General features: G+C 36.4%; 1 protein-coding gene across 1 annotated transcript; it reads right to left on the reverse strand.

Annotated features, from left to right (window-relative positions):
• Nucleotides 1-1,307: 1,307 nt before the first annotated feature.
• On the reverse strand, nucleotides 1,308-9,709 carry LOC136253904 (nucleolar and coiled-body phosphoprotein 1-like). The gene is made up of 7 exons (XM_066046563.1): nucleotides 9,668-9,709; nucleotides 8,206-8,440; nucleotides 6,387-6,692; nucleotides 5,227-5,360; nucleotides 3,275-3,446; nucleotides 2,525-2,692; nucleotides 1,308-1,415 (listed from the first exon to the last, which is right to left on the reverse strand). Exons 1-5 carry the CDS (start codon nucleotides 9,707-9,709, stop codon nucleotides 3,309-3,311), a joined length of 855 nt encoding a protein of 284 aa, XP_065902635.1. The 3' UTR covers nucleotides 1,308-1,415; nucleotides 2,525-2,692; nucleotides 3,275-3,308.
• Between the last annotated feature and the right edge of the window lie 3,417 nt (nucleotides 9,710-13,126).

Consider the following 13,126-nt stretch of genomic DNA (forward strand, 5'->3'; position numbering starts at 1 on the left):
TTTCCAGATATCCTACAGATAGTGACATCATCACTTACTACTAAAATATGACATTTTGTCATGAACCTGCTTGCAATACTCATAATTTGGATCACACCATTCGTACAACAATTGAGATTGTTGTATAATAATCAGTGTAAAGGCTTTGTATCAAAGAAAATCATTCATGAAATTGTTAGTAGCTACCCGATGGCTTCAAACTATTCTCCTAATATTTACTTACTCATTCAGATAGTACAGATAACTGTTTCAGTCTTAGTTCTAACAAAGCATTTCATGCTGCAGCACAGAAAATTGCTCCCACATTAGTGATATTGATAAATCATTATGGACACATACACCAAACTGATGCAAGGAAACTACACCTCTATTTGGAAGGTGGGCTACATGTGGCAAAGGCTTGAATGTATGTATAACATGTTAAAACACAAGGCACTCTTTGTCCAGCTTAATTGGTCCTATGAAGAAACAGCACTATTTACAAAACATTTTCTGAATCCAGAATCCTTTGGAGCTTCATTATGCAGTAATATTTTCCCAGGGATGGATGATATATGTCTCAATTTCCTTTTATTTTGCCTACCAAACTCCAACTTTGAGTGAAAACACTGTTCTTCATTCTTTATTAATATTTTGTATGTATAAGCTTCCTGGGTTCATGAGCAATATAATCATAAATCTGATTACTGATACGCATACACAATGGCACACCAAGTCGTTGCAGTATCCACACATTCCATGGCACAAGTAAACAATTTGCTTTGCCTCAGAGTATGTGGGTTGGTAGTCTCTCTGAGAGCATTTTTCAGTAGCAGTAACACCAATTCTTCATCTTTTTTGGTAGCAACTATGCTACTAAGATTATGATGTTAGTGTTTGTTGTGGTATATACTGTAGTGTCATGGAATATATTCTAGTTAAAAGTCTTTATAGCAATATAATAACGGCAATGAATGCAGGGTACAACGCAACTCTATTTATACTACAACAAGAATACATACGAGTATACATGTTTACAAAAGTGCTAGTGGGTATATTACAAAAACAACTGTGTTTACCTATTACAAGATAACCATAAAATAGTGTGTTAATACATGTGTAAATTACAACCCAATTATGCATACACAGTAAACAGTGTGTGTTGCAGGTTTCTATCTAATCAGTGTGTGCATTATGCCACATATACCACCAAAAATATACCAACACAATTCTGCAGCGATGAAACAACACAACTCCAACACATAAATATTAATAAGAACTACAACAAAAGTGTTGGTTACCAAATAATATGTTACACGTTACACTATCCTTATTACATGTTATAAAAGTTATCCATGATCTGTTCAGTAGCTACATGTCTACAGCTTCTTGGCCTGGGAGCTTGTTTCATCTCTCTTAATTCCCACTTTGCCTTTCTATAATGAAAATAAATGATTGGATAACATGTGAAACAGTGCACCAAAATTGGACAAGGTCTACAAATTGTATAGAGCAAAATTTAAAGTTTAACAGGGATAATTTTTGACATTTTTCATTACAAACATTTTCAGTATAATTCTCTGTACTTGGATAACTCAATAGTACTGCTAAAGTGAATACATTTGGACCAATGTCTGGCTCTGACCTGGCTGACCCAATTTTGCATGGATTTTAAGATCAATTGTTCAATATATTCTAATAGAGCAGTCAGTTCCATGTAGGCATAGACTCCCTAGAAAGAGCACACTACAAAATAATAGTGAATGCTGTCTAGGCCAGTTTGACTAAGGAAAGTCTATAGCCAGTGTTGGGAAAGTTACTTTGTAAAAGTAACTAGTTACATATTACATATTACTTGCAACTGAACTATTTAGTTACAGTTACATATTACCCATAAAATAAAGTAACTGTAATAATATTACATATTATATTACTTTGTGTCCACAGCCTTAAGCTGTCACGTGTGAAACTACCACCTTATCACATGACATGATTGCGTTGTTGGACAATGTGCAAATCTTTGTTATAAATAAGAAGCTGGTGAATAAGCTTCATTCAGTAGGCCTCGTTACTTCGTTGTGGCTAGGCGTTACTCAGAGGATAACTAACGAGACTAGTAACTTTGTTACTTGTAGTAATAATATTTGACTCGTTACAGTAACTATATTACTTATGTAATGTGTTACATTTGTAAGTTAAGTAACTTGCGTTATATTACCTGTTTTTATAGCGTATTTCGTTATATTACTTTGTTACCACAAAAGTAATAATATTACGTAACGCGTTACATAAGTAACGCGTTACTCCCAACACTGTCTATAGCAATATACAGTGGAACCTCAGTTATCTCCAAACCCCTGGGAACCACTTCATGTTCAGACGCTGACAGCACTCCATAACTCTAAAGTACTTGTATACAGAATCACCTTAAGACATCTACAATCTATGATCAAGTACTGGTCGTAGGTTCATACAGATTTTCAATCTTAAGAGCCAACATACACTTAAATAACTAGATCATTTGTATCACACTATCCTCACTCACATCTTTGGGGTCATCCATTCTCAATAAGGTGTATTTGCCAGGTTCTGGGATGAAGTTGTCTTTGTTTTCCCATTTGTTCTTTGTCTTGTCCATGAACCTCCTCTTAAATTCTTTTCCAGCATCTTCTAAACTATTGTAGTCTAGCATGTGGGACTGGCCTTGTTCCTCCTGTAGAAGGATAAGTCAACACATTACAGGATAGGTTAGTATTGGAGGGAAATGTTAGCTGACTTGACAAGTGGCTTTAACCTGCAACCTACTTTATTAATTATTATGTTTGATTTAGCTGTATACAGAAATATTTATGTATTAGTATGTTTTGTAGTTATTTACCACCAGTTACCTCATCATGTTATCTGGCTGCTGAGTGCATGCATGCAATAACTGTATCTGAATCCTAGATCCAGCTATGTGCATTGGTTTGGAGAATTTTCTTTAGTTCACCAAATTAGTCAAACTTTACAGTAAAACCTGTGTAGCTATTAAGGACACCTTGGAACCGATCAAAAATGTCCTGATCATCAAGGTGTTCTGGTGTTCTGATTATCAAGGTCTGATTATCAAGGTGGCCTAATTTTCCAGGCCAGTTTACATACTAAGGGATACTTTTGGACCATTACCAAGTGTTCAGATTACACATGCAGGTGTCCTCCACTGTCCTGATTCACAGGTTCCACTGAGTGCAGTCCCAAAAACATCGTTGTTGTGAATGGAAATTACAACCAGCTTGAACTGGTGTACGACACTGACCTCATGACCCCACCAAATCCAGACATTATAGACATCAACAGTTGACTTCTGCTTCAACAACTGGATCTTGTATAAATTGCCTTTTTTTTTGTCCATCATTAGTTTGTTTGAGAGTACAGTTCCAGTCATCAACAACTTCATACATATCAGCATAACGAACATGCTGATCCACCTGTGAGTATATATACACACAGATACAGTTTTAACTACACAAAATAAAATTATGTTGTTTATATATAAAAAATTGCATGTGTATCCGTGTAATACATTACATGTCACACGCATGCTAGTGCATGTAATGTGCACAGTATTACAAAAGTGGCAAGCCAGACCCAGGAGACCTGGCCATCAAGGTTAGGGATTTCCTGCCCTAAAATATCACTTGAAAACTAACTTCACCATTCCTTCGTTATTATTTGGTAGTATTGGTTAGATGTGTATATCTTATAACATTTAAAATAATTACCTGCATATTTTTTGTTTATATAATTATATCAAATGGAATTTGATGTCTATTGCCTTCTAACAAGTAATCATACAGGCTAATGCTACCAATTTAAATTTTCAATGTTGACAACTGTTTTGCCATGACATACACCTTTTCGCAAACCATATGTGGAAAGTAAAATGCATGCACAATGGTGTGGCTTGTACGTATACTTTTCTATGTCCTTTTGCATGTAACACAATTAGTGCATCAATAATCACGTAAGAGTGAAATGAGAGAGTTCATAAATTATCACTACACCTCCAACCGTCGAAGTTTCCCATTTGAATCCAGTCACATATATTGTAATATAGTATTAGGGCCAAGTAATGGGCGCACAACAATACTGATAACTAACTGCTTTGCTCCTGCCAGCATTTTGATGTGGCCCCACTCTTTGCTGTTTATTTTTTGATGATGAAGTGTACAAGAGCATAATACTTGTAGTGAATCATGATGCAACAAGTAGACATGTTAGTGTTAGAAAATTGTAACTGGAATTTGGATAAACCAGTGAAATTGCACATGAGAAGTTTCAAGATATACGGTTTTAAAAACTTGAAGTTATTATAATTTGCAAAGGATAGTGGGTGCATGAATGAAATTTACACAAGAGATGTGTCAATTTGTTACCTTTCAGACCATTTCCAGAATTTGTAGCTGCTTGTAGAGTTCTCACCAAATAAGATTAAAATCTGAGCAGTTGGATGAGCGAAGTAGTATCACGTGTGTACACACAAGAGATAAAGGCATCTCTTAAAACCAACCCTGAGTAGTTTGAGTAATCTTGAGGGTCAAAAGCAGTAGTATGATAGTACAGCTATATACCCACTGGCAGTCTTATGGCCTGATGCGTGATTTGGATCAAGTTTGTAAAATCTTAGGAAGTTTAGCAAGAGTTTATAACATAAAAGAAAGCTCTCAACGTAATATAGAAGAAGATAAAAGGTAAGACCATAGTAGCACATACTTCAAGCCCATAAGATTTTGAGTTACTTAAAATTGTCTGAAGGCATCAATTAGTTTGCCAGTAAGTGAGTTTGACAGTCAGTCCATCGGTCAGTCAGTAAGTCTGTCAGTCCATCAGTTAGTCAGTAGAAAAAAATTTAACAGTAAGTTTTGAATTGGCACAGAAAATGCCATGGGACATTTTGAGGTAGTGGTAGGGATTAAATATCCACAGGTGTATGTATCTGCAAGTGTAGGCAACTATGACATCCCAAATCAAACTAAAATTCCACGCAAATTTTTCTTGTTATGTATAATTGGGTATTTGTGTTCATAGTGTACTTCAAGCCAATAGGACAGCAAATCAACAATACAGACAGGATTCACTTTAAACCAATTAAAAATTGAATAGTGTTTATAAGGAATGCATATTGACACAAAACACATTTAGTACAATTGCACCCTTCTTAGTAAATTATATCACAACATTAATTTTGTTTTGTAACATGTTGGCTACCTTGTGGCTGTATTTCTTCTTCATTTTATTCTTTGGAACAGGTACAGCTTTTCCAGAGATGTCTTTGGTAGCTTTGCTGTCAGCAGCAGAAGTAACAGCAGTCTTTTTCCCTTTTCCTGGCTTATTGGCTGCAGCTGTGGAAACACGTATTAGATAAACATATAACTACAGTATGTACTACAGATGTCCCCTTCTTTAATGACCAAGCAGGTATATACAATAAATTGGATATCATGTAATTTACTGTACATGTGAACACATATTATTTGCTTTACTTTATTAAACTTATAGAACATCTGCAATCATGTCAGCCACAAAGAAGATGTAAAAAAAAGAAGAAAAGGGAAGTTGTACATCTAAAAGATTCATATCTGCAAAGATTAAGTAAAGCAAAACATGCATTCTATTCAGGGGTTCTGGGGCAGATTGATATGCCATTTCAATGTTTTGATATGTAGAATAAACATGATCCCATTACAGACCAATGAGAAGACTACTAAAATTAGCCAGTGAAGGGAGTCAGATTTTCAGATCAAAATTCACAAAAAAATCCAGGTCATTGGTGACTAACTTGACCTTGTGACAATGTGCAGTTTAGGTGTTTACTGGAGGAACCACATCAGCACAAAAGCTTCTTTGCATTCAACTTATACTTATATACATACATAACGATGTTGATTTTTTTCAAAAGCAAAGGTTATATATATGGTAACTGCCCTCCTAAAATTATGGGCACCGCCCATAACTCTGCCTCTAAAAACCATCATAGAAATATGATATGCAATTAACATTATGGAATAGTCCTAGGCTGGCCATCTAACCAAGAAAACAGTTACAGGCGGCCAGATAAAAAGTCATGAATTTTGGCCTACCTGCCTGACCATAGTCGAAGGGATAAAGACCAAACGAAGCAGCGCACAGCCACCATTTTATGCCACAATAACAAACTCATAGGTGGTATGTGTGTTTCTGGCTCAAACGAGTGTCTTCCTTCTGCACTTCGCCAACCATATCGAGGCATTGATCTTCCATATTGACACTTTCCTTATGGGGGAGCATAGTTAGACACCACAAAACTATTTTTGAAGTTTGAAGTGTTTAAGAGAGATTTCTACAACTATGCAAATTAGTGTTCACATATGAGCAAAACAAGAACATACCTGAATCAGTCTTTTGTTTCTTTACACTTGGAGGTCCACCAGTGTTAGTACTGTCTGTACTGCTCTTTGAGTCTTTCAAATGTTCTTCTAGTTCTGCCTTCTTCCCACTTGTCTTTAATCCTTGCTCCTTCAACTCTTTCTGCAATTCTTTCACTGTAGACGTTGCTGCATCTTTTGCTGGTACACTTTGGGTAAAACCATCATCAGTGGTGTCCTCCTGCTTTCTCTTTTGTCCTAGAGTACTTGCACCCTTAGCTGAGGTCTTACTAGTTGCATTAACCTGTGCCTTCTTCTTTGGTCCCATATCTACATGTAAACAACGTATTTATTATCACTAGTTACACATAGATACATACTATATAGCAACTGAGTATACAGCTAAATGTGTGTATAATACTGGCTATGCAGCCCAAGTAAAATTATTATCTGTGATCAGTATAAAAGTGCTTAGCACTGTTCCATAAGTGTTTATACATCAATCCAGTTACATGTCAGATTTCAATGATAACTTTTGATATAGTATGTTCACGTTGAGCTGAATCCTCAAAAACATTTAATAACTCATGGATGCAATTACACATGATCTTGAAATTTGGCTCATTTGTAGTACTGCTTGACCCGCTCAAAATATTTTCAAAATCTTTGTGTTCAAATATTTGATATAATATTTACGGCCAATCAAAATTTTCACAATATATTTCCTATGGGGAAGCCAGATAAGTACAGTGTCCATTACAGCCCTTTCCCAAACTTGTAATGGAGCCAAACCGTACATGTCTGTTGTTGACACCTTTGCTGTTACCAATATCATCTGGTTGGCTGAAATGTGAACTCTGTTGAGAAAAAATCCACTTTTAATTTTTAGCTGTTTTTCAGGATTCAACTCAATGTGAACATACTTTAATTGATAGTAGTTCTGCACTTAATAGTCTCTAATTTAGTTCTTTTTCTGCTCAATTGAAAGTGCAGTTTTTGCATTATGAATGAATAATCCAAGATACAAGCTTAATTACGTAGTGGAAGCTAGAGAGCTATTACTTGTATTTGTTAATTGCTGCAATAAGTTTCAACTTGCATGCACTTTAATTTAGTATATGTAAAGCACTGCCACTGGTGCTACGTATGTGAAAAATGTCACATGTATATAAAAGTGGATGAGAGACAAATATAACACGAGGCAAAACTGAGTGTTATATTTTATCTCAAGACCACTAGCTCTGATCTTTTAGTGCTATATTATTTATATAACACAAGTAAGGCAATGTTTTAACTGGTTTAAAGAACTACTAAGTTCAAGCTGGAGTTAAACCATAATAATTATAGATCCTTTACGGTATGGCGCTGTGTGACTAATTTCCTGTGGTCACTAAACTGTTCTGTATGGCAAATATAGTTGCTTTGATTTCTAAGTTCTTTAAAGATTCATATACATAAGATCTCACCAGAAAGCTTAAAATTGCTGATGCTGCATTATAGTTTTAACCAAGGCCATAACTAGAAGGGGGTTCTACTTTGACATAATAGGTGATCACAGCAGCAGAAGTTTGGGAGCACAGCCCAGTGGACGCTGACAACACCTTCTCTCCTAACTAGCCTCAAATTGAATGTACATGCCAATAGTCTAGTGTGTATAATATTACTCTGACTATTCACTAGTTGTTATTGTTGCATTTGGTATTGAGTGCATGGACAATTAGATGTTTTAAGGCCCAGTCTGTATGTATGTTCATTTTCCAGTCTGTTCTGTGTTTCGGTTACATTCATTGATTCCCTCAGTTTTAAAATACGTAAACAATAAAAAAAGCCACACACGACATACCTAAGTCAACTTTTTGTTTCTTAACACTTGGAGGTCTACCAGTGTTAGTACTGCTCTTTGAGTCTTTCGAACGTTCAAGTTCTGCCTTGCTTCCACTTGGTTTTGCTGCATCTTTTACAGGTACACTATCAGTGGTGTCCTCCCGCTTCCTCTTTCGTCCTAGTGTGTCTGCACCCTTAGCAGAGGTCTCAGGTTGATTATCAGTTGTCTTTGTCTGTACTTTCTTCTTTGGTGCCTAGTCTGTAAACATAAACAACTGCATAGCCATGGCCAGTAATGAACAGAAAATAAGCAGCATACAAAGTATACATAACATAACAATATGTACAATAATAATCAGAGAGGCTGTGAAATATAAGGATACAGGCGTGAGCAAAGCAAACTATGCATGTAGCATGCACTAAGTGTTACTCCAAATGCATGCTTTGTGTAGAGGATCAAGTACCAAAGTGTGCCGTGTTGTTCTGGACAATACTGTATGGGTAGTTATGGTTTCAAATAGTACAGGTTTTTGTAGAGATACATAAGGTCACATATATACTACATACGCAGTTATACCATGACATGATAAATAAGAAAAGTACAAGTCAGCCCTAAGAATGCATGCTAGCAACATAATATATAGTGTACACAATAAGTGTTAAAAATTGTAGTCCGGAATATTAACAATTTTTCAATAATTAGCTGCCACTCAACTACAAAACACTCACATTTCACAAACACAGTCACCTTGCAACAGTTGTCTAATGCGACTGGCCTCATTGACCTCTTCAATTTTTTAAGAGCTTCTATCACTTTGTCTCAACTAGCTTTCTCCTCAGTGTTCAGCCATTTGTCAAACATTTTTCGACAGTATGCTCTGGCACCCTTTGCTGCCTCTTCTGTTTCAATTGTTTTCAAATAATTATCATACTTTGGATTTAGTAGTACTAGTCCCAAATCATACCACTTACTAGTAACCGAGGATAGCACGTGAACTACTAAATCTCTCAATACAGGACAATCACTACCTACAGTATCATAATACTTATCAAAGTTACAATTATTCCACTTACTCAAGGCTGGTCAATTCAAGAGGTGGGCATTTGTAAAGTTACAACTTTCATCATTGAGGGAAATGTCAAAATATTAACACATGATGATATGGACCATTAGGGGACCCATGAGAAAGCTAAACCTGCAAGCAGGGAGTTGCACAGAGAATACCCAACCAGTACTGCAAAGTTGTCGTGAAGAAAACATGAACTGAGATGGTTTCTGGTTGATGATTTCTCAGTTGCAAAAAGCATTTATAATTCTTATTATCATAAGCACTAGCTACACCACATGAAAGCAGATGTTGGCCTTTGGAATCACTAGAGTATAATTATGCTTTTTAGCAATTGTTGATCGTCAAAATTAAAGGTTTGTTTCTACCCTGGGAACAAGATAAATAATAGGTACATCCCGCCTACTTCCAAACCTGAGGTAAGTGGGGCTCCTCTACATGGTACCCAGCAATCATTTTTACGGTTATAATTTCATTTATCCTTGTGACTTACATACAGCAACTATATAACTACATCTCAATGTAAACCCACATGTCAATGTGTGTTCTCTTTCAGGCATTCTATAGCTTGTGTGATAATACATATGCAGAGCAAAATAAGTCCACACCGGCTGAGTGCATGTGATTCAGTTGCAACAAGTGATCACTGGCCTGGACTAAAATTGATTGATTTTGTTTTTTTTTGTTTAATCTCACGGTAGCTATAGTCAGCAAAAGTCATTCTACCAGATATGCGGCCAGAGCACTCAGTGTGACAATGTAATACAAGTTGTGTTCTGCCGCAACGGTCTTCACTGATCACGGGCCTGAGGCCTTTTTCGCTACAAAAATCACTAGCTATCCTATTACGGGACCAAATTAGCAACCTAAGATTATTATACGCCCCCTTTATGTGGACCATTGGCACATATATAATCTATGCTTAGTTTGGGAAGGGGTGGGGTGGGATGTATGAGACTTTGACAGGGAACAGTGTTATGTCATAGAAGAAACATATAAATGTCTAGCTTACTCACCTATTGCACTGATCCTGTCCTGTGACATTCTAGTAGCTAGAAGTTATATTATATCTAATACATAAAATTTAAAATATCTTGGTTTCATCCACCCTTTTGTGGTTACCGGTATAGCCGTACATACGCATGCGTTAAAAACCTGGTAACTGAAGAGTCATTCACTGTGAATCAGTGTGATATAAAGGAGTCACAAAAGAGCTTATCTTTCATTGGTACGACCTAAACATATGCCACCACAGTCTGGAGTAAATGATAAGAATAAATTATGTTGGAGAAAGTACAGAGAGATGCTGCTATAAGGAGAGTATACATATGATCGAGCATATGATGCCAGTGTTATGGAGTTGCATAATGAGTTACAATGGGAATCACTTGAATCATGAACAGATAAGCTTTAGTTAGATCATGCTCTATAACATCCTAAAACAGAACACCTATCTACCATCAGAATTTATTCCAGAGTTTCACTCTCAGACATCACAATATCAGCTGCAAACCAGATCCAGCCACATATTCAGATTTAACTGATTTGTTCTGTAATACAGACATTTATAGGTACTCCTTAATGTCATCATCAAGATCATGGAACTGTTTGCCATGTCACATTGTCGAATCCACGACAGCAGAATCTTTCAAATTATTGTTGAAAAACTATTACTATGGACTTCATGGTTGTACTGTAGCCATATTTGTGTATGATCTTCATTTTTGAAGTTTTCACAGTATTGATAAGTAAATAAATTTAAAAAAAACAGCAATTCACCTAGCTGTAGAGAGTTCGGGTCCCCCATAGAGAGTTCAACTACAAACAAGTCACACAGTAGAGAGTTCAGCTACAAACAAGTATTCCTGTAGAGAGTTCAGTTACAAGTTAGTCACCCAATAGACTGAGATAGAGAATTCAGCTGCAAGCACATCACCCTGTGGAGAGTTCAGCTACAGAAAAAGTCATTTTGTATAGGTAGTTCAGCTACAAACAAGTCACCCTGTAGAGAGATCAGCTAGAAAGAAGTCACCTTATAGAGTTATCTGCAAACAGGCCACCTACAGAGAGTTCAGCTACAAACAAAGTCACCCTCTCGAGATCTACAAAACGTTGTAATGTAGAGAGCTCAGTTACAAACAAATCACCCTGTGGACCACACTCTTTTTTCACAGCTTGGCTGTTTTGGTATAGATTAATATATCACTTATGTTTATGTGCCAGTCAGCTGCAGTGTAGAATTGCATTACTGTGTGTGTGCATCTTTCCCACCTGCATGCACACACTGTGCTGGCCATGCACTGTTTGTTCTATTAGCAAGTTGTCCCATTGGTGATTGTACTTATGCCCTTGGCCTAGTCGTACGAACAAAATGGCTTACTTACTTTTATTGGTTCCTTTCATTGTACTAGTTTAATTTAACTTTGTAAGATATAGTCATATTACCGAGATGTCCCATGGTCTCTTCAACCTCAAGCTAAGTGTTTGAAATAACCTTGCCATCATGGTAATTTTAACCATCTGTGGTAAAATTAACAAAATATTTGTTTGTTTGTTTACATTATTAATTGAGTCAGTCACTAGTAATAACATACATTAATCTATCTATGACACATATTCAAGATAATTGTTACTTACTGCATCCTAACACTTTAAACATACCTAATCTTATAGAATTTTCAAATCTTATATAAAACCTATGTTCTCCATGTTCACTTTTGATTGTGGGATGTAACAGTAGTTTAATTACAAATGTTATAACAACCAGTGTACCAATCTAAATTTAACCAGGTAGCTGGTCATCTAAACTGTACTATAGTAGACTTGACAGTACACACTGAAATTACCAAATACATACATTGATTCAACATCCTAAGTGAACAGTTACATTGACCTTCCCTAGTATATGTGACCAGATTTGTGAAAAGGGTCTTCCACACACATCCGATTTATGGACTTTAGCAATTCATAACATCAGATTGGAATAAGTTATTGCCTTGACGTTTGGACAGTAGTGGGCACCAACATAGGTTAATGGGTGGAGAAACTTTCAGGTTTGTATCTTTCTTGAACACAACGTTATGGTCTTCCAAGTTCACAGAATTGGATGTGTGTGGAAGACCCCTTTTCGCAAATCTGGTCACATATTTTGACTGATTTAGTTCAAATGCCTACTCTGGCTGGTTGCAACCATCTTTAGATGGTCATTTTAACCAAAGGTACTGTAGTTTAAATTTACCCATGGAGATCAAATTGATCCATTTGAATTTACTGTGATATTTACTACTGGGCCTAGACTTTTCATATTAACTTCTAAGGCTTTTTTGTGGTTGGGGGAGCTTTCTAATGGGGTGTTTAGGTGAGTGTTCTATTAGGATTTTGGCGCAAAAAAAAACATAGGTGATTTCTATTATGAACCACTACCATGGTTCATGACAAGAACAGCAACAGGCCAAGACCTGGCCCCTGGGACACCCCACTAGAAACTGTACAAGTGGCACAACTAGAGTGGTCACCACTCTTTGCTTTCTACCAAAGAGAAAGTTCTGTATGCAATGCAGTAGGCACCCACTTTTGCCATAAGCTTTTAATTTCACTGCTCAGGAAGCCGCAAAAAGTCAGTTAGTCAGTTATGAGGGACTGAATCAAAGGCTTTAAGGAAGTATAAATAGACTATATCAACAGGATAACCATCATCAAGCGATTGAGTCCAATAATCCATTGCTGGGTTATATGGTATCTGCCAGCTATGAATTCATGTTGACTAAGAGAAGGAGCTCATTTCTGGCTTTGCAAGAGTAAATAATCAGTCTGTACCAGATACTTGTACCATTCCCAAAAATTACATTTTCTACTCTTCATAATTATGTAGTG

The sequence above is a fragment of the Dysidea avara genome, chromosome 4, assembly GCF_963678975.1.
Source record: "Dysidea avara chromosome 4, odDysAvar1.4, whole genome shotgun sequence".
Lineage (NCBI taxonomy): Eukaryota > Metazoa > Porifera > Demospongiae > Dictyoceratida > Dysideidae > Dysidea > Dysidea avara.

Bases quoted from the DNA above. Each gene is read 5' to 3' on its own strand.
- LOC136253904 (XM_066046563.1), bottom strand. From the start codon at position 9,709: ATGATTGCTGGGTACCATGTAGAGGAGCCCCACTTACCTCAG. The intron at 8,441-9,667 runs GTTTGGAAGTAG...TTTACAGACTAG, and splicing joins AGGAGCCCCACTTACCTCAG to GCACCAAAGAAGAAAGTACA. The intron at 5,361-6,386 runs GTATGTTCTTGT...GTGTTTCCACAG, and splicing joins GAAACAAAAGACTGATTCAG to CTGCAGCCAATAAGCCAGGA.